Source organism: Bacillus rossius, chromosome 2 (genome assembly GCF_032445375.1).
Source record: "Bacillus rossius redtenbacheri isolate Brsri chromosome 2, Brsri_v3, whole genome shotgun sequence".
NCBI classification, from domain to species: domain Eukaryota; kingdom Metazoa; phylum Arthropoda; class Insecta; order Phasmatodea; family Bacillidae; genus Bacillus; species Bacillus rossius.
Genome location: NC_086331.1, coordinates 95,503,788 through 95,527,682, shown reverse-complemented (window position 1 = coordinate 95,527,682; position 23,895 = coordinate 95,503,788). Strand labels below are relative to the sequence as shown.

The 23,895-nt window shown below is 36.1% G+C and overlaps 1 protein-coding gene across 1 annotated transcript in view; it reads left to right on the top strand.

Moving 5' to 3' along the window:
- The first annotated feature begins 7,785 nt into the window (after positions 1–7,785).
- The window catches only part of LOC134529488 (guanine nucleotide-binding protein G(i) subunit alpha), a 61,684-nt gene continuing 45,574 nt past the window's right edge, over positions 7,786–23,895 (top strand). Inside the window, exons 1-2 of the mRNA XM_063363627.1 lie at positions 7,786–8,149; positions 15,464–15,648. Coding sequence (XP_063219697.1) covers positions 8,029–8,149; positions 15,464–15,648 — 306 coding nt within the window. The 5' untranslated portion in view covers positions 7,786–8,028. The remainder of the gene's footprint in view (positions 8,150–15,463; positions 15,649–23,895) is intronic.

Below are 23,895 nucleotides of genomic sequence, written 5' to 3'. Positions count from 1 at the left end.
CCGCTGGGTTCCTCAGTCGATGACATGCAAGATTTCGGCGTTGTGTGTCACCGCTGGACTGTTACGCCGCTGGGTTCCACAGTCGTTGACATGCAAGATTTCGGCGTTGATACATCGTTGTTACTGGGCAATTTCAGCGTTGCTATGTGTTCATATGCTAATTTAGGCACGTGCTTTGTGTCATTGTATCATATGGTAGTTCTTTCTGGTAGGCTTGCATCGTTGTAATGGGCCATGGCTAAATAGAGACGTTGTTCATAAGTACTTGACTACATATGTGATGTATATTGCATATGGAGGCAAGGGGCTTGTGCGCGACCAGCCTGTTTAGCGGTGTCGGTCTCCAGCCCGTTCCAAACACAGAGAGCTGCGGTGCAAGCTTTTTGTTTAAATTACTAATATTCTGTTTAAGTTTTTAGCAGGTGAGCAGTTGCTGGGATGGAGAGAGGTTCGGTGTGGGGTGGGGAGCTGGTGAGATGGTGATGGGGAGACGGCGGGACGAGCGTGGGCTGCTGGGAGAGAGAGGAAGAGACCTACGAATCTACACACATGCATACATGTCAAATAAAATAAGAATATATTTAATTGTATATGTTAACGAAAATATATATCTGTAAAATTTTTTACCTTTGGTTTTATTTTTATAATACTAATACCCTTGTTTTTTTATTTGCTGATTTATTTTTTCTTGAGAAAATTTTTTATTATAATGTATGTTTGGAATGAAAATTGCTTGAAACAGTAATAGTGATTATTATATTTTAATTTTTTTCGAAAGAGTATAATTAATAGACTTTACAAATAAATCTCCAATGAAATAAAGGTGAAAAAAAAAAGACAAATACATTGGTTTATATATATTTTATTTACATAATTCCATCACCCCTCACATCAGTCGATGACATTGGAAACAATATTTACAATTGCAAAAAGAATAGAAAATTAAACATCACTGTAGTAATAAGGATGCTCATAGAGCCACAGTTTCAGTAACTGACTATTACAATGTCCACAGTGGAAACCATTATAAAATTTATCACACTTTTCAATTTGGTTTCCGTACATCTTTAACAGTGTTTTGAAGGAAGGACAGTTGCCTTGTTTACGTAGGTCAATTACATTGGCACTACACAAATCACTCACAATAAGTTTCTGTTCATTACCAAGGACGTAAAAAACGTCGTCTTCCGGCTCGGTCATAGTCTAAATCACCGTCATTCCATGAGAATCCGTTTACTTCATAGGTTAGACGACGGTTCTCGCGTTGTGACTTTCTGTCTAGCTTAGTCCAGTCACACGGCGGTTTAAAGATGTATTCGCTAGTCTTGACTTCGTCACCGCCAATGACGGACGTCACGGACAGTTGCTTCACTACGGGCCCCTTTTGGGACGTTAGACACTGAAGGTTGACAAGAAAGAGTGTCATATTGTCATTACTCACAGTTACACATACGACGAGGCTGGAGTGACGTGACTAAGATGCTGGCTCTGCGAGGATGGCGCTGCGAGGCCGGAGAGCTGACACTACAAGGCTGCGAGGCTGGCCTTGCCGGAGACCGGGACGTCTGGATGCTCGCAGCTGTGACCCCTGGCACTCAGGAGCTAGGCTGCTGCTGCCGCTGCCACGCATCTCGTCGCTTCTTGCACCGCGATTTCATGTGCGGCGTGTCGGGCACGGACGACATATCCTTGTCGCACTCGGTGCATGGTAGACAGTCTTGGATGTCTGGGTCTAGCTGCAGGTACACCGGTAGGAACTTGTACACGTATCTTATCTCGTACGGGGTGTAGACCAGGAGAAACTCCTTTGGTAGATAAGGTATCTCCGTCTCCTTATCCAGTGCCGCAAGCGTGCGCACTTTACCATATGCCAAGATGGCCGACAAGATCTTTGCTCCGCTCGCACAACACGAAAACATCGTCTTTCCTTCAGGCTGGGAGCTACTGCAAAACTGACGGCTCCCGGGTCCTGCAGCCGGTATTTATAGGCTAAAACAAATTAGGTGAGAGGGGTAGGGGTGGGAATTACGGTAAAGTGAGGGAGGGAGGGAGGGGAAAAAACTAGAGTAGTGGTGGAGGGAGGTTATTACAATGAAAAAAATAATAAATTAAAAAAGGGTGGTGGGGGAGGGGCGGAGCGTTGTGTGCGAGAAAAAAAAATATTTTTGGGAGGGGGGGAGGAGGGGGGGTGTAAGTTCGTATATGCGTGGTAAAAGTGGTGGGGGTCAGTCTGCCTGCGTCCACTGTGAGGGAAGGATCGGTCGCCATTTTTATTTTTTTTGCCCGCATCGGGTTCGAACCGAGGACTCCGAACTCCGTGTCGTAAATGTTTGTTTTTTAAATATTTTATAAAAATTTTATTAAGTGAAATTTTTTATAAATTTTAAAATTTTTTTATTAAAATCGAATAATAAATACAAAAGTTAAAGATGGCGGCCGTAACGGGAATTGCAACGGTGACGTCATAATTCAAAATGGCGAATAACACAATGCCGGAATGTTCGAGAACACAATTACATCATCCAAAATGGCGGATCCAAGATGGCGGTTCCAAAATGGCCGTCGGGGTCAAGGTCAAGGTCAAAGGTCAAGGTCACAACCATCCAAGATGGCCGCCGTGACGTCACAATCCAAGATGGCGGACCGACAATCACAATCCACATCCTGAATCCTGGGCCCGGACATACATTCCTATACTACTAACAACCCAAACAAATTATGTATTGTGAAATTTTATTTTTGTGTTCAACCTGCGAACATTATTCATTTTTATATCACATGTTTTTCTTAAGTCCAGGAATTGTCGATGTAGTAAATTAAAAAAGCAAGCCTCATATACCACAGGATCAAAGTGTACAGGACCATGCCATCAGAATCAAGGGATTAACTTCGATATGTGATACTGAACTTTTACCCAATTAGTTCAATTTTTTTTTTTTAATGTGAATCGGTAGCATTTTGAACGCTTACGATGAAATTAGCACAATTTTTATTACTGTGAATTAGCTCGATGAGCTCTCTTATAAGCGAAATATTATGAGTATATCTTAAACTATTTAAGTTAAAGCAAATTGCAATTCCCTAGTATCGTTTAACTTTATATAACTAGAGTTTCAAATTCATTCTCATTAAGTCTAAAATTTCACTATTTTTTTTTAATATTAGGAAAATTTAGTTATAATTTTGCAAGTGATGTGCAGAAGATAAAACATCAGAAATTAGTTAAAGTGAAGGCTTCCATGAGCTTCATAGGAAAGTGTCAACAGGAGAAGTACTTTCACGTGAACCTTCAACTGCGTGTAACACAATCCTTAAAAATTAATAAAATAATTTGAGCTGAGTAAACAGTGTTCAAAAGGGTATTCTAATTAATCATAGCCAAGGATAGATGCAAAGGTTAAAGTAGCAAGTATTTAAATTAATTCATTTCGTTTAATCATGGGCAAAAGCCTCATGTAGATACTCATACAAATACATCATTCTTTCACATATAAATTAATACTGATTAACTGATTAATACTGATAGCAAGAAAAAACACTAGTACAAATGTCACGGCATTATACGTGAACGTAATTCTATATTTACTTTAGACAGATAGAATTGAATACTTGATAGAAAACTTTATAGATAGAATACTTTATAATAATATTAAACGTTAACACACAGGGACCATGAATATCGTTAGCACTGACAAATGCCTCATTAGACAATACAAAACCCGTAAATGAACAAGCAGGCGACCGCGGCCTAACCTACACTAGGCAGTATGAAACTTACTTTAAAGCATGACATCAAAAGAAAACCCACAAATTAACACATTAAATACATTACGTAAAAGCGAAAGACAAGTCCTAATGAAGAGTGAAGACATGACGGGGAGAAACGTCAAACAAACTACACGTAGCAAAGAGAGAAATTAATCCAAAAAGAATAGGGTAAAATAAATGCCAACTAGAATTTAGAAGGAGACGGCCGAATAAAGAATTTAGAGTTTAGCTATGGCCAGTTACCAATTACATGACTGTAAGGGTCACCACCTTACAAACACTTACGTGCATTCTCCCCGCTGTCACACTCTCTCTAAATCAACTATCTGACCTACATGCTTAAATCAGCGCATAACCAGCACCGACTGGTTATCACGACCAATCTACCTGAGTGCTAACGAACAAGAAGAGCCTTCAAGGCAATACACGCAGTTTTAAGTAAAACAGAGGGCGCCACGCGCATGCGCGGACACCTCAAGAGGGGAAGTCAAGCACAGCACAAGACGCTGGGAGGGGGGGAAAAGGAGGAAGGGAAGGAGTGCCAAAGCCCGCCGCGCGGCGCGAAGTTCAATCACAGCGCACCGACCACTTCAAAAGGTTACATAACTTTGGAATAAACATCTAAAATTGTATAGCATTGAAGTATTTGATTAAATCAACAGTAACATTTTTATCTTACCCCGATATGATTTCTTTGATCGGTAAATGCGTTGGCTGGTTTTCTGTTAGCACTTTAGGTATAGCATGTATGGAGTAAAGCACTCTTTTGCATATTCTGCTGTATAAACTATCATGCCCACTTTTATACCAATGGGAATAACAGAAGGTATGGTGGAAATTTGTTATCGCATAGGGTGGGCTTAATAAATGTTGTTATACCAAAAAAGCCCATGGATTGGAGAAGTACACAGTTATCGAGGGCTTCCTGTTCCTCCATTGACCAAACTACTCTTTTGTCTGTAATATTTTACCCCAGAGTCGTTCCAGGTAAGTGCATTTGCTATGAAAACATTTGTCGATGGTTAAGTGCGAAACAATAAACGATTTAAAATTCAAGTTTTCAGGTAGATTTTGAAGAAATAACTGTTTATTGTAGCCATTACCACTGTGAGAAATCCAGAGGAAAGGGTTTTTGAAAAACAGAAACTTTGCTATGACTCCCTTAGCAAAACAAATATCGCATCTGTATGAAGTTGTAAGATATTGTAAAAACAATACCAAAAATAATTTTTATAGCATATTTGCAATATGAACAATTATAACTGTAAAGGTGGAAAAACAAAGGTTAAAGGACAAAGAAATTCTTAATTGACTTCACTATTAAATCTGTTAAATTTTATTGTAAATATTCAAATAGTATCTAAGACTATCGTCTGAAACAATTTTTGGTAAGACGAAACGTTACTGCAAGAATAGAAAAAAAATCAGATTTAGGAATAGAAAAATAATAGGTAACCTCCATACTCTGTAAACTATCTAATCCATTCTTATTTATTTTTAACACTTTGAGTGCTGGGCTTAATGATGGATTCCCTTCTAGAAAAACTGGCCATTTTAAGCTTTTTTATAATTTTTTAATGAAAAATTATTTTTAATAATAATTGCGGGTACTAAACATTTTTTGAAAGTTTGTAACTTCTTCTACAAAAAGGGGTGGAAAGAAGAGTTGAAACATGGAAAAAAAAATCTTAAAACTATCAAATTCATTACAATTTATTGTAAAAATATTCAAACACTCTCTAAAATAAATTGTCTGAACAACTTTTGATGAGACATACGATTACTTATGGAGGTCGAAATATTAAAAAGGATTTTAAAAAATCATAATTCCTACTACCTACATAGCATACACTTGCCGTCGTCCGGGTTCTCGTGATTGAGACCGGGCATGTATCCTTATTGGCTCTTATTGAAATTACGTTCTGGGAGGGCGCCAGGTTAGCTCAGCGGCTAACCAAATGTGGGTCGTGTGGGTGCGTTGCCCCTGCGTGTCCCACTAGGATCGTCGGCGGAGTTCGTTGTTGGAGGGGGGCCCTAGCTGCTGTAGGGATGCTGAATTCAATAATAGACACGAACTCGAGATTTAGATGGTTGTTGGCATGTCGCGCACGGGGGGTGCGGAGAGGCCGTTTAATTAGATGAATTATTACAGTCGCAAATTACACTTACCCTACACTTGCACATCGCACACAGAATTACCCTACAAAGTTACAATTAGTTCAATTTGAGTGCTCTGACGCACTGTCACTATAGTTATACCCTCACGCCAGTCGAGGTTAAGGAGGAGGTTGATTGGAAGCGGCCAATCCCGAAAATTGTTAATTGGGCGGTGTCCGGATTTACTTGTGGGAATCGCGGTCCGCAGTTAAATTAGATACAAAGTTCACTCATGGTTGTCGTCGGTGTCTATGCTCTCGACATTAATGAAAGTTCACTGTTAGCGAGAGTCGGCCCGTGCCGTAAAGTTAACTACCCCGCGTAATGTCTCTTGCGGGGAGTTTAATAATTAAGCGGCTCGGGTTAGGCCCTACACCGTAAAAGGACCGGGGACGCACGGGGAGTTAACGTAACAAATAAAAGAGATTTGGTTTGAATGACTTGACGCCGACCGCCGGTGCTCCCTTTGGTTCGCACAGGCCGTTATGCCACAACAACACTTACTCTTAAGTGCGCCGAACACACCCGAGCGTGATGTCCGCCGAGTGTGTGAAAGTGCGCCGCGACGAACACCAAAGCGACGTCAGCGCCCGGCTGGGTGTGGCAATGCGCCGAATCAAATACGTAATTATTCTGTCAAATTAAAACAACTAAATTAATAACAATTTAAAAGAGGATGCATGTAAGGGAAATTATGTCTAATTGTCTTATAAGCATATATTGTGTAACCTGTTTTTAAGTCCAAAACTGGCCGGGTCGGTTTTCCCGCGCTCCACGCGTTTAGGCGAATAAAAAACACACAAGCGGGATCGATGGGGACTTTTGACACATCATTCACAATTACGTATTCAAGACCTGTGCAAAAATCCAGCTTGTTGGGAATCAATGCAAACTCAGAATCTTTTTTCGTCTATTTTTTCTGGACTAATTTTGATCAAGAATACATCACATAATATAACGAGACGAATAAGTTGTTGCTGTATTTAAATGTAACTAACCAAATATAACTTTGGCATCCGCCCTATTTACAAATTTTAAATCTAGCTAACTGCACTTAAATCCATCTACACGATTATGAAGTATTTCAGAACTAAAATGGAGCTTCATTTTCAACAAATCGAAGTTCCGAAGAACAACAAACTCTCAATTTTCTAGCGGAATTGCGTTTCCGCCAGCAAATGAATTCCGATCGTTTGTGACATCAATCCGATACATAATTCATGAGTACAGTTTAGGAAATCTCTATCGCATTTCAGCCATTCCTCTAGCGGAATTATTTCGATACCATTAAGAATAGGGTCCCAGTTCTTCATAAAAATAAAGCATATTTTGAAATACCTGCAGTCGTAGCAGTTGTTCTACAACTTCAGCAATAACATTTATATAAAAAGTACAATTTACTTCTTTGGCTAGTTCTTCGAATTCCTCCACAATATATTTGTTATTGTGATTGTTTTGAAACAGTAAGGGTTTGTTTTAAAAAAAATCAGATGTCAGATTAAAGCCACCTAAACTAAGAGCTGCTCAAAATTACTGAGACATTCTTAATATTTGGTGAAACGATTCAAAGCATTATGCAGCCAGAGCATTAAGCAGACCTTAAAATTTAAACGATATTGGGTGAAACCGGCTATATATATATATATATATATATATATATATATATATATATATATATATACACGTAAATGGTTTTGTCAAAAACCTTTTCCTTAGTATACCAATAGTCATATCTTAAAGGGATGACTAATATTACAAGATAATTTTAAGTTATATATCGTACACAATACTTACTTACATTTTATCATGATTCTATGGTCCGTTATATGTGGTTGATTGTTTGATATCCGTATATACATGTAAACTATGAGTTTGTGTCTTCGAGAACTATAGTCGTTTGTTTTACGAAGCAAAGAAAGACGGCACGCAGGAGGCGTTTACGAGTGTTTGTAGTTATTACTAATGATTTTGCATTAAAAGTTCGCATTTGTTATAAAGTTTAGTTGTTCCACGGTACCAATTGAATTTGTCAAATGTCTGTAAGTGTATAACAAGGCCTTGTGCTGACCGGATAGTGAGTCATAACATCATCGAACTCTAAAAATGGGGTGTGCTGTTAGTACTGCTGGTGAAAAGGAAGCCGCAGAAAGATCCAAAAAAATTGATAAAGATCTACGTGCTGCTGGAGAACGAGCAGCACGAGAAGTTAAACTACTGTTGCTTGGTGAGAACATGCTTGTTTTCTTGAATATTGTGAATTTTACAATGATGGTGGCTGCAACCAACAAAGTTTACACATTCTGTTTTAAACGATAAACTCATGCATCACTCAACACTAGTACAGTATATTTGTAACAATATACGTGATATAAATCATTCTAATTTATTGTATTAGATCAGTTTTCTTTGATTGCATTTCCTCATCTAATATCATTGATATGGTTAGTGATTAGTAGTAAAACACTTAGGAACAGATTTTGGTTGTTGGTGATCTTGGGGGAAACGCACTGTGTTAATTTAAATGTTGTGTTCTTTTCTGGCTGATATATTGATGTTTGTAATTTAGTATTTAAACTTTTTGGTCAGTAGATATTTAGTATTTTATTTTAAATATACATATACTACCTGTATTACTAATTTTACTTTTAAATTTTCAATGTAAAGTAATTTTTAAATATTAATTGGAAATTTTTGCAGATAAGCAGTTAAAAAGACATAATGTGAAAGGTGGGTTATGTTAGATTAGTTATATGTTATTTTTAGTATTTATTTTTTATATATGGAATATATATTACTGTAGCTTACCTAAGCAAACAAACATTTTTCTTTAATTAGGTACTCACTTTTTTTCTTTAAACCACTCTTATGCAGAATTACAGACTAATTTGTTGATAATGGAGCAGATTCAAGGCATTTGCAAACAAGAAGATCATTCTTTTATTGATCTGCAACTGTTTATAAGAGGATTGCGATTCAATCATATTTACGTTACCTTGTAATCAATTTGAAAACTGCATGTTATAGTGTGTAGGAATGTGTAGGAAATGGTGGGGAACTGTGTGAACATTAATTCTTTCCATCGATTTGAGCGGAATATCGTCAAATGGGGAAAGCATGCTGAAGTGACTATTAGGACATTGGATTATAAACATGGTGTGTTTTTGATTTAATAGATCGTGTTTCTTTAATTCATTCAGATGGTCGTGATATGTTATGGGTGGTCGTGGGAGTTTTGCAATTTCATCAGGTTGAATGATTTTTGGCATTTTTTGTATGAATTTTTTAGTGGATCACTGGCTTTTGTCTAGTGAGGTCTGTTGTAAGAAATTTGGAATAGAGACGTTTTCTGTTGTTTAAGGATAGTGAAATGTGTTCGGGAAAAAATTGGAGAGAAATGTAATTTCAAGAATTTTCTTCATCGCTGTACATAGTTTTTCCAGAGCAGTTTGTCTATATTTAGATTTTTATGCTTATTCCATACCTTTTCTTAACAATTATTATCCTCTTTATGCTTGCATTAGAAGGAATTTAGGAATTGTCATGTCACTATGTCACTAGTCAAATTGTCATGGACTGGTATTTGTTTTGTCGGGAAGTGCTCATCGAATGGAGTTTGAAAGAAACTTTGGGAAAATTTAGAGGTCTGGGTAGTGCTACTGCTGTGGAGAAAATTAGGCTAAAATGGATAAGAGGTAGACATGCAAAGGTTGTGTCATAAAGGGCCAGTGTGTTTTCAATGGCATCAAAAGAAATTCAAATAAAATATTTTTAGTACCTGTTCAAGACTGCATGAGTTTTACTTGCTTTTCGTCATAGAAGAATTGGTAAATATGTAGTTGAACGGTATTTGCGAAAAAAAATGTTTAAAATCCGAAAATACCTTTATTAGACACTCTTCAACTTCCTCTTTTCATTAAAAGCGGCGGAGGTAAGAAATTCCAAATACTTTAGGAGATATCGCCGTTCTTATTTTGCATACAAGACCTGTGTTTATCATTCGACCGCCGCCATTTTTTTTATTTTACCGTGTGTTTGTGAATGCCTAATTAATGAAAATGGTCGATTAGGTCAGGTCAGTTACATTATAAATACTTTGAAACTAAGCGTACATTAAAAATAATATTAAATTATTTCAATGGTTCTTTAGTTTTAAAGTATTTATAATGTAACTGACCTGACCTAACAAACCAGGAAAAAGGATGAACAGTAACAATTCACGTAAAAAATTTTTTGTTACTTATTACTTGCGCAACAATAAAAAATAAAACTTTAAAATTAGAAACGTTTAAACCTCGCCTAAGTTGGAGGCGGTAATTAAACACTGTTTTAAAACAATAAATGAACTAAATAATCACGTATTGGTTCATTTGAATTCTGGCCTATCACGATCAATCACGTGACATCATTATCCAATAAAAAAAAGATACTCGTAAACAAGAAACAATGCGGAATGCCACATGAATGCACTGGTATAATTGTGATGAAATTTAAAAATTCAATATCTCCTAAAGTATTTGAAATTTCTTATCTCCGCCGCTTTTAATGAAAAGAGGAAGTTGAAGAGCATCTACTAAAGGTATTTTCGGATTTTTAACATTTTTTTCCGCAAATACCGCTGAACTACATATGATGAAATTTAAAAATTTGATATCTCCTAAAGTATTTGGAATTTCTTACCTCCGCCACTTTTAATGAAAAGAGGAAGTTAAAGAGCATAGAATAAAAGTATTTTCGGATTTTTAACATTTTTTTTCGCAAATACCGCCCAACTACATATTTACAGAAGAATTACTTTTTGGGGGGACTACATGAGTGAGTGTTGGAGAGCTTACAGGCGTATTTCTTATCACAATTTCCATAATCTAACTGTGAACCACACTATGAATTTTTTGGGTCCCGACTGGCCCAGACACTCAAAAAATTGAAATAGTTTGTTAGGGATATAAGAATAATTGTTCCTTCATACTGCCTTCTTGCAGACTTTGTTTTGTCAACTTTTTGGGATGAAATAGGTAGGCGTCATAATTTCTTACCGTGGAAAGCTCTTAACTGGCCTTCCAAAAAGGTGAGTGTTTTTACTACTTGTGTACTTATTTTGTGTTTAGTTATAATGTTGGCTTTATTTATCTTTTATAACCGATCCAAGAATTAAAATATTTTCTATGCACTCTCTAAACATTAAAATTACACATATTCCAAAAAAAAACTCACCTTTATTCACAGTCACTGTGAATGGTTACCATGGCTAGGTCAGACATTATCATTCATCCAGAAAAACATGTTCTTCAGTATGAATTTGTTTATATATGCAAATAATATATGTGTTTGTATATTTATATATTCACAAATTAACTCATTTGAAAATTATTTTTTAATGCAAAAATATTTACCAATCTAGAGCTCTTTGAAAAACATCTGAAACCAACTTAATTTTGTGCAGACCATAACTATTCAATACTTCCAATCTTTCACAAGTTTGAATGAAACACTATTAAAACTATATAATAAATATATGCATATTTTTATAGCCAAATTCTTAGTTTTTCATATTTTAACTCCAAATAGAAACAGACACATGAAAATGAATAGGTAACGAGTATAGTGTACATTTTAATGTTATCAGTAAAAATTTCTTACCAGTTGATTCACTTTACATAATTTTTTTCCTTCATTTTAAAATTGGGAGAACAATTTATAATATGGCAATTCCCATGGAAGATTGTAAACATGCCAACAAACAAACTATCCATCACAGGTAAAGAAATACTTCTAGCAAAAAAAAAGTACTTTTAAGTTTGGGTGCTGATAAAATTGATTTAATAATTAATTTATCCATCACTGCATTTTAATGTGGTAATACTTTTATAAGAGTAGATTTTCCCCGAAAAACTTAGGAAACTGACAGTAGTAATTTTTAGTACCAATAACTATTCTTAATTATCTTGCAAAATGCTTTTTTTTATCCCCATTGGATTCTAAAAAAAACTTGATAGTGGAAAGGGCGATGAAGAGCAAGGTAATTGTGGTGTGTAAAAATCATTAAAAAATATATTTATTGGAAAACTCATAGTGATTTACAGAGATGATTATGATTTTCCAGCAGTATTTTCACATTTTTAATACCTTACATTCCACATTTCTTAATTTCATAGCATTTCACAACTATAGTTTGGCAGAATCCAGTGGTAATATAAACCATAATTTTGCAATAATTTAAATTTAAGTTTTTTACTGTATCTGTAATGTTCTTGACCAAACCTAACCAACCTTTCAGTTAAGTTCTGATCACCAAGATGCTAGACTTGCATAAACTTAGCCAGGCACAAAAAACCTATCTAATAAAATTTCACACAACCGTTGGCAGTAGGTAGGTAGACATTCAGAACGGACTTCATTTTACTCGTGTCATGGCGGTCTACATTAAGGCTTAGAGATAATCATTTGAATATCGTTAGAAGCAAAAATAATGAACAAAAAATTACACAAAAACTGGCCTTTTTCAGTCACTATGAATGCTTAGTGTGACTCAGTGGCATAGCTAGGATTTGTGTATGGGGGGTGTTAAGAAGTATGGCCCCTCCCCCCCCCCCCCCCGTATTAAAGTGGGGGGTCTGGGGGTCCTCCCCCGGGAAAATTTGGATTTTAAGGTGTGAAATAGTGCTATTTTAGCAGTTTTCGGTACTTAAATTTAAATATTGTAATGGTAAAAATTTTATTAATTTTAATATGAAATTTGTTTGACTGATGAATAAGAAATTAATTAAAGATTTGGTGCTAAGGGGGGGGGGGGGTGGTTTGAACCCCTAAAAAAAAACCCTGGCTACACCCTTGGTGTGACTTGTACATTTCAACTGGGATACACCCGGATTCTTCAAAAATATGTCATGCACCATGAATTCAGTAAAATATTGAAATAAGTTTGCAATATCACACAAATTCACTGTCACAAATTTGTAAATTTGTGGTAAAATGTACCATTACATATTTTCCATTCAGTAAAAACTTTGATTTCCAGCACATGTCATAGCAGCCATCTTCATAACACTGACTTGACATAAAAAAATAGAAGCCTTGCCTTACATTCAATGAACTGGAAGCCCAATTAAATTATTTATGCAAACTCTTAAATAAAATAGGAATAAATATGTCAATTTAGATAAAAAAATTCAAAACTATAGAATACAAAAAAAATTATATAATGAATTACAAACTGTCTGAAATCATACAATCTTGGCACGTGTATGTTTTTGAAACAATTTGTAAAGGGCCACATATGTTGTGAATGTGAACCTACACTTCCATTTTGAGAGTCCATCATGATGGAATAGTATAATGATACCAGTCCACTGGGAAATAAACTGTTTGCAGGTAAAAACTTGTAATATTGCAATGCTTCGCATGAAAATAGTAAAGTGATAATAGTAGATACGGAAAAAAATAATACCATGCCAGATCTATCATCAATGTCAACATTGTCCAGCCCACCATCACAGATTTGGATGAAATTTGGTACATGGTATCTTCAGACAAATACAAGAACCGTATTTTTCATTTTTGTAATATTGGCTCTAGTTTGGAATTTAAAGCCCTTCAAAGTTTCCTTCTGTTTAGTGGAATTTTTTGGATCTGCAACCAAAGTCAAGTGACATATCTAGCTTCAAATTACATTTCTAATAACAGTTATTAATGTAGAATCATGAAATTCACCATACTTTTTCAGAATTTTGCGTAGATTTAAGATATCACTTGTAAAAAGTAATTAAATGCCCAGAAGTACGTGCATTTTATGTTAGAAGTGGAAAAAAATTAATTACCAAAAATTTTAAACATCAGTTCGGTAATCCTGTTATAACTTTTTTCTATTAATCTTTACAATCTCGAGCGGTGTACCATTATAAAGAGCACAAAATTTGCTGCAAAATGGTGGAATAATATTTGTGGATATTTACCTTCCCACTCTCACCCTACCTAAAGAAATGTTTTGGTGGATAGAATTTTTGTTAACTGTACGTACAGTACAAAAGTTTATATAAATAAAATAAAATTACAGAATTACACTAGTCAAAGTTAGGTCTGCAATCTGTGCTCATGAAAATTGCATTTTTTTTACAATACTGGTGTCACTTGATGTACATACCTGAAGTTCTTTATCAATGTTATCTATGAAGAAACTGATTCCATTTTGATGTGCCAGTAAAATAATTAAGCTGGCCAGTGAAGATGCATAAACTTAATCATTGCATCTTCTTTTTCAAGCACTAACTCAATATAACACTTATCATCATAAACTGAACACATATACAAATTGTTTTTTAATTTTGGCTCTCCATTTTTTTCAGTCAAAAAGTACTTTAATGAAAAATTCTCATCAGAGCTTATTTGCTTAGCTGCTATTATAGTTTTAGATAGTGGGATGAAACAGTGCAAGGACCTTGTTCCAGGCACAGTTGTAAACTCTGAGAAACGCTTGTTAAATTTTCTTCCACAGTGTGAACGCCATCATCTTTGATCAGCTGAAACTTAATTTTAGTAAATTATTCATTGCAAAATTGAAACATTTGCTCAGTTGTCAAAATTTGATCTTAATATTGTCTTTGCAAGCTCACTCTAGATACTGTCTTTGAACACATCCTCCAACACCATCAAAAGCTGTTTTACCATGACTTGTTGCATGAAAGGTCCAAGAAGCTTTTAAATCAAAATCTTCCAAGTGATAGTAGAGGTTGATCAAACTTTTAAAATTCTTGTATTGTGCTGCACTACCGTCTGTGATATACTCCACTTGATTAATGTCAAGGAATTCTTAATGAATTAGTAAGCTCAATCTTTTTTGAACCTTATATACAAAGAGAACATCATGGCTTAACCTAAAATAAAGCACAAATACATATTACATGTTTCTCCATCCTTTCTGAAGTATAGAATTACTGGATGCAATGTGCAAGCAGAATACACCCAATGATATGATTGAATTTCGCCTTGTATAACAACAGAATAGTTTTCTGCAAAGTCCATGAAAACTAGTATTTCATTTGGCTGAATGTTTTCTTTCCTCTGTTTCACATAGTTTGACTGCTGTTAAGAAACGAATGAGTGCGGTATTAAAGCTGCCACTTTCTTCAAAAGGAGATCAATAAACTCACATAAATGAAGGATCAACGTTTGTAAGGCTGCGATCAGTAGTTACCCATGTGAAAACTGAATTTCATCTTCATCCTCAAAGTCAGTAAAAATGTTTCTTACGTATTCTGGTACTTTTTCAGAATTGGGACATTTCGGACATAAGCTTAACATGCAATCACTGTTTTCACTATTGCATACCAGTAAATTGGTAAGGTCCTTTAGCTTTGATTTTTATAAAAAGCACAATTTTGAACTTTGGTTTATTTATATTTGTAATGTTTGAAGGAAAACATATGTATATATACCTATATTTAGCCTTTCACACGTAAACCTGGAAAGGATATTACATCAGCATTGTAACAAATATATTTTGCAAATTTTGTTGAGATGAGATAATAATTTGACTCTCTTTTAGGAGCTGGAGAATCTGGCAAGAGTACCATTGTTAAGCAGATGAAAATAATTCATGAAACTGGATACTCTAAAGAAGAATGTGAACAGTATTGTCCTGTTGTGTACAGCAACACAATTCAGAGTCTAATGGCTATCATAAGGGCAATGGGACAGCTCAGAATAGATTTTGCTGACCCAGCCAGAGCGGTAAGTTTCACTAAACACATTTTACATTTTCTTGTCTGACAGATTTGTTTGCTTGCCTGTGAAGTATTAACAGTTACCATGGCTTTGTCATGAAGTTTAGCTGTTGGTCATTGGGCTTTGTGTCTGTTTACCTAGCTAACTTGAGTTTAAGCTCTTATCTCAGGTTATCCATTTACCTACTAGCTGAATTTCTATTACTTCCTAACGTTAATTAATGGATGGCTTGGCCGATCACATTTATGGATTGAATTTTTGGAAGCAACTGCTGATTTTGTACACACAATACAGTATGCATGCTTTATCTGCAAGTTTCCATTGTATTTGGGATTGTTAAGTGACTGTACATACTTATATGTCTGACAGCTCTAGAAGTTCCAAATATTTGTATTTTGGTGTAAATACCTGTCATTACCTACAAGACAGATACAAATTGATCAGATGTGTGGTTACAAAGCATTAGTGACTACATAAAATACATGGCATGTTTAAAAAAAAATTCTTGGAAATTACAGTTGTATATAAACTTAGGTTATAATTGTGGTAATAATACTTTAAATTGACATCTGTCTGATGTAATTTCTTCTCAATTATAAATGGCAATGCAACTAAGAACATTGTTACATTGATTTAGGCCTAAGTAAGACTTAATTTCCCTTTGAAAAAATTTGACACTAGGATAAACTGTATGTGTTGATTTCTCCCTAAGTAATTTTGGTTTTAAATTATCAGTGGATGTTATCTTACTAGGTATGATATCTTACTAGGCATTTTTAACTAGCTTCATTAAATTGGGTTACATTTCAAGTTGGCTTGGTCATGCTCAGCAGTGTAACAATTCCTAAGGCTGGACTCACAACCATCCGTCTCATCCGTCCGTCACCCGTCCGTCCGTTAGTTTCGGTCCGTCATTTTCTCTCCGCGATTCGTACCGACTCACAATCATCCGCCATCCGTCCGTCCGTCCCAAATATAAAATTCCAGTGCTACAACATAACGCCACATATATTATATTGAATGCTGTAAGTTTTAACGAAGCGCTTACCATCACTGTCTGTAAACAATGCCGCAATTTCAAGCCAGGCTTTTTCCCTCATTTGTTTGTCACAATAGTCTTTGAGGTAAATATTGTACAAATGCTCCCTCTCTCTTACATAATAAATAAGTAGTTCTTCTGAAAACGGCACACACATTCTTGAATCGAAATTTACCACAAATACTTAAATCCACAAAAATTTAATTTGTAAACAAACGTTCTATACATCACAGCCTTGTTGTTATTGCAAACCCGAACAATCGAAGGCTGTTTTCAAAAAGTCGTTAAAAAATCGATTTTACAAGGCTGTGGTCTATCCGTCGGTCCGTCAAAAGCTAAAGCTTGGCAAGGTTTTGACGGACGGACGGATGGAATTTTCCGGGCCATCTGATTGGCTGCAGGTCACGTGATTGACGGACGGACGGGTGACGGACGGATGAAACGGATGGTTGTGAGGCCAGCTTAACACACACTTGTAGATTTTAGTTACTGTTGATACGAAAATAAGACTTTTTAATTAGTTCTTTTCACCAAAAGTTGGGACAAATTATATGTTGAATAAAAGAGTTCTTTAATGGATAAAAAATGAGTTTTTTTAAAACTGTTTTTGTTTTATTCTTTTGCCAAAGCATGGTAGCAAACCATTTCCTTACCAAATATAGTTCTAGATGATACTTCGTACCCACTACACTCGTCATTTGATTACGAAAAAGAATATATTTACACGCACACACATACACAGATAAAATGTCATTGTCTTTTTAACATGGTGCAAAAACTATTAGGCACTTTCCTTGTGGGCCTCGCCTTCGCCCTGGGCCTTTACAGATGCCTGGGATCAAAATTTGTAGTTTAACATTTCTGAAAGATTAAGTTTAGTTTAAAATACATGGCTCGGCCCCGACCAACCAGGCGTTAATCTGTCCGCCTGGTGGTTCACTTCAATTTTTTTTTGTGGGCCTCCAAAAACACAACCTACTGGTAGGATGATCGAGCAACAACTGGTTGAGCGATGTAGCTACCTTCCTTTACGAAGTGTCAAAGAGGGAGGCAGCCTTGTGGGTCAACCAACCAATTACAACATATACCTTATAAGGAAATAAACCATATCTTCTAGTTCCAAGGTCAGATCCCTTAGGTTAACAAATTCAAGTGTTCCATTAGTTTCTGCAGCTACACATGATGCCAGGGCGTGGTTCGTCCTGATTGTTAAATCACTCCCGTCGAACATTATACTCTACATAATTTCCTAGCTGCCCATTCACTTGCGTATGTGCTGGATTTTCCCAGATAACAATAAAATAATTATGTCTCTCCTTCAGGTGCAAGTGTGTTGTGCCTCATCTTTCTTTCTTCCTTTAACTTAAAAAACAAAATCATCCCATGTTCTAGAAACAATACAAACTGATACTAATGTGTAAATTACCATGTTAACACTATGATATAAAATAATCAAAAGCCAGTCACTTTTAAGCACAATCTAAATTAGCTACTAAATTAAAAATATGTGAAAAGGTACCTAAATGGCCTCCTATAAATAAATTCTCAAACATCCTTAGAAACTAATCAAAACATTTACAAATTGCAGATACAGTATCAAACTAGGGCATTATGATTTTGAAGTAAATAATCAGTTTCTCTACTGTAATTGCATAAAAACATTACATCGTAAAAATACTTAGAAAAGATAGGGAGGGAAGGGGCTCTGCAACATCACTATGGTTATACGGGCCCAGATAGTTAAGCTTATACACAGCCAACAGTTTGTATGACGGGAACAGATCTTGGTTCCAGAAATGTTGCAACAGTTTTGTCTTGGGAAGCCTACTGTGTTCATCTGTGTGGTCGTTGTTGTGTTGTCAGAATACCTGTTTAATTTCAATGCTGGGTTTGCATGTGTGTTGCTGTGTTGTCCAGATTATCAGTGTAGTATCACAGTTGGGTTCCTCTGTCTGTTGCTATGCCAAAGTTGTTATTTGTTTGTATTTACTGTTTTAGTTGCAACAGTCTGGTCATCAGCCCACTGTGTTCATTCGTACTATGATATTGTTCTTACTTAATCCTTCTGTGGAATTCTCTGTGCTGTTTTTCATTTAACATTGGAAGATTTTGGCTTGTTTTCTGTGTATATATCTGTTCTTGTTTTCTCTATGTCATACAGTGCAAAATAGCAATGGCGTAAGTCCAGAATAATGATTTAAATCAGTCTTTGCAAGAATCATTCTAAGAAAGCTGATAAAAATATTTTACAAAAGGTTCTCAACATATTATTTAAAGATGAATTATAATTTTGTTTTAAATATGTTTTACAATTACGAAATTTCCATTTAGTTACTTTGCAGTATTCTGATTAACACGATTCTACTAGCTATTACTTAATAAAAATAAACACAAATTTTAACAAAAAAAAACTTAAAAAAAACTATTCCAAAAAAATTAATGTGCACTAAAAAGTAAAAAAAAATAATTGCATATTCTTCTACAACTTAATAATCAACTTACTTTTTCTACTCATCAATATGTAGGTAAAATCTATGTGATTTGAAGTGTGACAGACACTGACTCCAAAAATAACAATAATTGTAACTACATTATACCTACCTTCTTGCATGGTAAACACATAGATCGTACCTACATATTGATGAGTAGTAAAGTAGGTTGATAATTAAGTTGTAGAAGAATACGCAATTATTTTTTTACTTTTTAGTGCATATTAATTTGTTTTAAAATAGTTTTTTTTGGAAGTCAGTTTTTTTTGTTAAAATTTGTGTTTATTTTTTGATTTTTAGTGAATCTGAAGTACACTACTAACTAATTTGTCTGAATATGGGTAGACCTGATAAACGCGCTGCTCATATGAGACAGCGCCGTTTAAATGAAACAAACGAAGTCTCAACAGAGGAAATCTACCTCGAGGACAATTTCAAAAGAGACTTGCGAAGAGCGCAATAATAGACTTTCGAAAATGCGGCTTTACATGAAAAGGTTTTGAACAGGGAAAATATTGAAAAACGTAGTCACAGTCTCGGCTTGATCAATGATCATCTATAGAATGAGACGGAGGAGCAACGTGCCCAGACTCAGCGTGATACACGATCGTCTATCCAAAGAGACAGAAGAGCAATGTGCAAACCGTCTAAGCTTGATCCACGTTACGGTAGGTGACAAAAATATCCCGATAGACTATAAAAGATTCGGCCGAGTATCGTTAATTTGCTCCTAAGAATTGAAGATTTCCGTTACTTTGCATGGATCCCATAATCGAACCTAACCAAACTTTCATCAAACTACCCTTGAAGTACATCCTTTCCAATACAAAAGAATCATCTAAATCGGTTGACGTGATATTGAGTTATTCGTCCATTTGTTGCGCACATACTTAATGCAAATTTAAGACTTATATTGTTTTCTAATGGATGCCATTATCAGAACTGGGCCAAATTGAAATGGGACCACACAGGAAGCACCAGGTTTCAAATAAAAAAGAATCATCAAAATCGGTTCACCCAGTCGAAAGTTCTGATGTAACAAACATTAAAAAAAAATACAGATGAACTGAGAACCTCCTCCTTTTTTGAAGTCGGTTAAAAACAGTGAAATCCTATTTGGTAAAAGTGAGTGACTTGTGAATAAACATTTTTAAGTGTAAGTGATTGGTGATCAGACATTTTTAAGTATAATTATTTATGAGTCATGTAAATATTAGTAATTAATAAAACTGTAATTTAACTTAATTGGTCTATTCCTTACGAACCCAGTTCCCTCATATTATACTTTAACATTTTTGTGTCAGAAGTGGGATAGGGGATAGCCCTAATTAATAGATTTAGTGTACAGTTTTTTTTAATTAAAATTAAAAAAATAATATTTAACAAAGTTATTTGAGAATTGAGTTAGTTTAGGAACTGTAATTAGTTTTTAGTTATGTTGTAGAGATAGTAGTAATAGTGAAGTTAGTGAAAGTTTTTAGTTGAGGTTTATGTTAGCTCATAGGGGAAATTACAGTGAAGTTATAAGACAGTAGTGATAGGCTGGTAGTGTATGTGTACACGACAGATGGCGGCCAGCTAACTTAAAAAACATGATGGCTTTCTTGGCCGAAATGTATAATAAAATAGAGGAAATGGAAAAAGGTCAGGAGGAAATGAATAATAAAAATAAAATCAAGAGGAAATGAAGATTGAAATGAAGAATGGCCAAGAAGAGATATAGTACATCAAGAAGAACCAAGAAGAAATGAAGACGAAGATAGATGAAACCAGCATCCAGTTTGAAGGCAAAGTGCAGAGTTTGGAGCAGCACCTTGCACAACAAGAACAGCAACTCATACAACAAGAACAGTAACTTGCCTGACAGGAACAACAGTTAATTCAACTTGAACAGGCAACCAAACGGTGTGTAGAAGCTGTATATGAGGAGTGCTGTCGGATGATTAAGGAAGCCACAGCTGGTGCAAACCGAAAGAGTAACTCCGAGGATGTTAAGATGGACACTTCCAGCGGCCACAAAAAATTCGAGCCACCCACCTTCGATGGTCAGTCTTCGTGGACAGTGTACAGAAGACAGTTCGAGGCAGCTGTAGAAGTAAATGGTTGGGGCAATGAAGAAAATGCTACGGCACTCATATTGGCCCTGCAAGGATTTCCACTAGAGCTGCTGCAGACCATACCATTTCCAGACCAGAAAGACTATGGAATATTAGTAGAGGCCCTTGAGCTCAGGTATGGCGACCGATACATGGGCGAGGTGTATAGAACGGTTCTGAAGACACATCAACAGCGATCTTCAGAAATACTCAAAGAATTCAAAGCCGACGTTAAGTGACTCATGCACCTAGCCTACCCAGAAGCACCAACAGAATTCCGCCAGCATATAGCCACCAGTGCGTTTATAGACGAACTCCGAGATGCAGAGGTTCAGTAAACTCTTCGTTTGGCCCGGCACAAGAAGAGCTGCAAGACCTTGATCCATGCCCTGGAAATCAAAACAGCACGCATTGCCTCAAGAAACACAAGCATCAGGACATGGAGAGCTGGACTAGAGCCCTACAATGGAGCAAATGCCAGTGACACCACTAGTGAAGTAGATATTCTCAGGGCATTGAAGAAGCTGCTGAATGACACTCCAGGTAACCAGTTCCGAAGAGCAGGACGGCACCCACAGTGTTTCGCTGGCAATGAACCATTGCACATCCATTGGGACTTTCTGACAAGCAAGGAGACATCGCTGCAGAAAGAGAAAGAGGTAGATCAACAGGGAAATGAGCAATAGCTGGTGTGAGGGGGTGAATGCCAGCTCTACAGGAAATTGTAGCCCCTAGGGTTTTCCCTGTATTCGTACTTTGTATAGGCAATGACAGTTTGATGCTCAATGGATGGATCAATGGAAGACAGTTTTTACTTACTGGTAACACCGGAGCATTAGAATTTATAGTTCGCACAGATATTGTAAGTAGGGAAAAGCTAAGAGAACACCCAATTCCATACAGACTCAAAACAGCTACCAGAGACATTTCACCTATGCATGGACAGATGGATTTGGAGGTAAGCATTGGAACTTGGATATTAACCCAGACCTTTCTTGTTGCTGATATCACCCATGAGGTAATTCTAGGGACATATTGTATCTAAGGATGGTGTGTGAACAGATCCTGAGAATATCTGTTCTGTTAAAGAGTGGCTTTTACCTAAGGATAAGCAAGCATGAATTAAGGAGTTTCTTGGGACTCTGTACTATAGGCAGTTTGTGCCTGGGTTCTCGACAATTGCTAAACCATTGTAATAGCTGACTGAGGACAAGAGACAATTTATATGGACTTCGCATGTGTGACGGTCTTTCAAGACCGCAAGAAATCCCGGTGTATGAGCCCTATACTTGCCTATCCCCGTCATAGTGGAGAGATTTTCCTCAACACAGATGCAAGCGGAGATTGGTTGGGTGCTGTACTTTCCCAGGTTCAAGATGTAAATGAACTAGTAGTAGCATACTACAACAAAGTTTTGTCTAAGCCTGAATGCTAATATTGCATCTCAAGACGAAAACTCTTGGCTGTAGTGAAGTCTGCAACATTTCCATGAATATTTATGTGAGACGAAAATTCCTTTTATGCACTGACCATTCTGCACTTAAGTGGCTTCTATAGTTCAAAAATCAAGAGGGACAACTTGCTAGGTGGATTGAACAGATACAGCAATATGATTGTCGAATGGAACACAGGAAAGGCCAAATTCACAGCAGTGCCTATGCCTTTGCTAAAAGACTTTGCAAGGTAGACTGCAATCATTGCAATATGGTGGAGAGAAATGAGGGAATTGAAGGTATTCGGTGAACAATGATAACTAATGGGGAAGTTAAATGGGATAATGCCAGCTTGAAAGCAGCGCAGCGGCTAGATCCTACCTGGCACCCATTATAAGCTGGCTAGAGAATGGTACTGGACGTCCAATATGGCATAAGATCTCTAGTGACCGAAGGGCTATGAAAGCTTACTGGGCACAGTGGGATTCCTTGAAGATGGTGAATGGGCTGCTAATGAGGGCATGGGAGAGTCCAAATGGAAAAGTAGCCACCATGCAACTACTCCTTCCAAAGAGTCTAGTGACAGAGGTGTTGAAAGAAACCCATACATTTGCTACTTTAAGAGTTTAGAGGATCTCTATAAAAGTGGCCTTAATTATTCTTTTTGTCTGGGTTACAAATTATAGTTTTGTTTTAAATAATGTGTACACTAGAGTGCAATAATGTGTTAAAACACTGTATTTAGTATTAATTTTCATTGTCCTGTTAAGCATCTTAATTTGCTGTTGTATGGAAGTATACCTATCAATTTATCAAGACTTGACTTTTGCCTTTTATAATAATTATGTTATTTCTATCTTTTAATGTCTTAAATTTATGTACTGTTACAAGAATGTGTTTTTCACAAATCTATTATTCTCACTTTTTGAGGCTCTCAATTTTTAGCAGGAGTTCACTGAAATTAAAATTTTAGCTCAAGTTGAAGTGATTATAGCATTTACACATTGAGCTTTTATATATACATGGTTTCATGGATTCACGTGCTTACCATTGGCATTTGGTTTTGTTCTATTATTTTGAAAAATTTAGTCTTAGCTTGTACTTAAAGGCATTAAGAGTGAGATAGACAGTAGATGAGAAATCATATGAAGTGTGACAAATTGCCAGCAGCGTTCTCATAAGATAATTTGATTGTA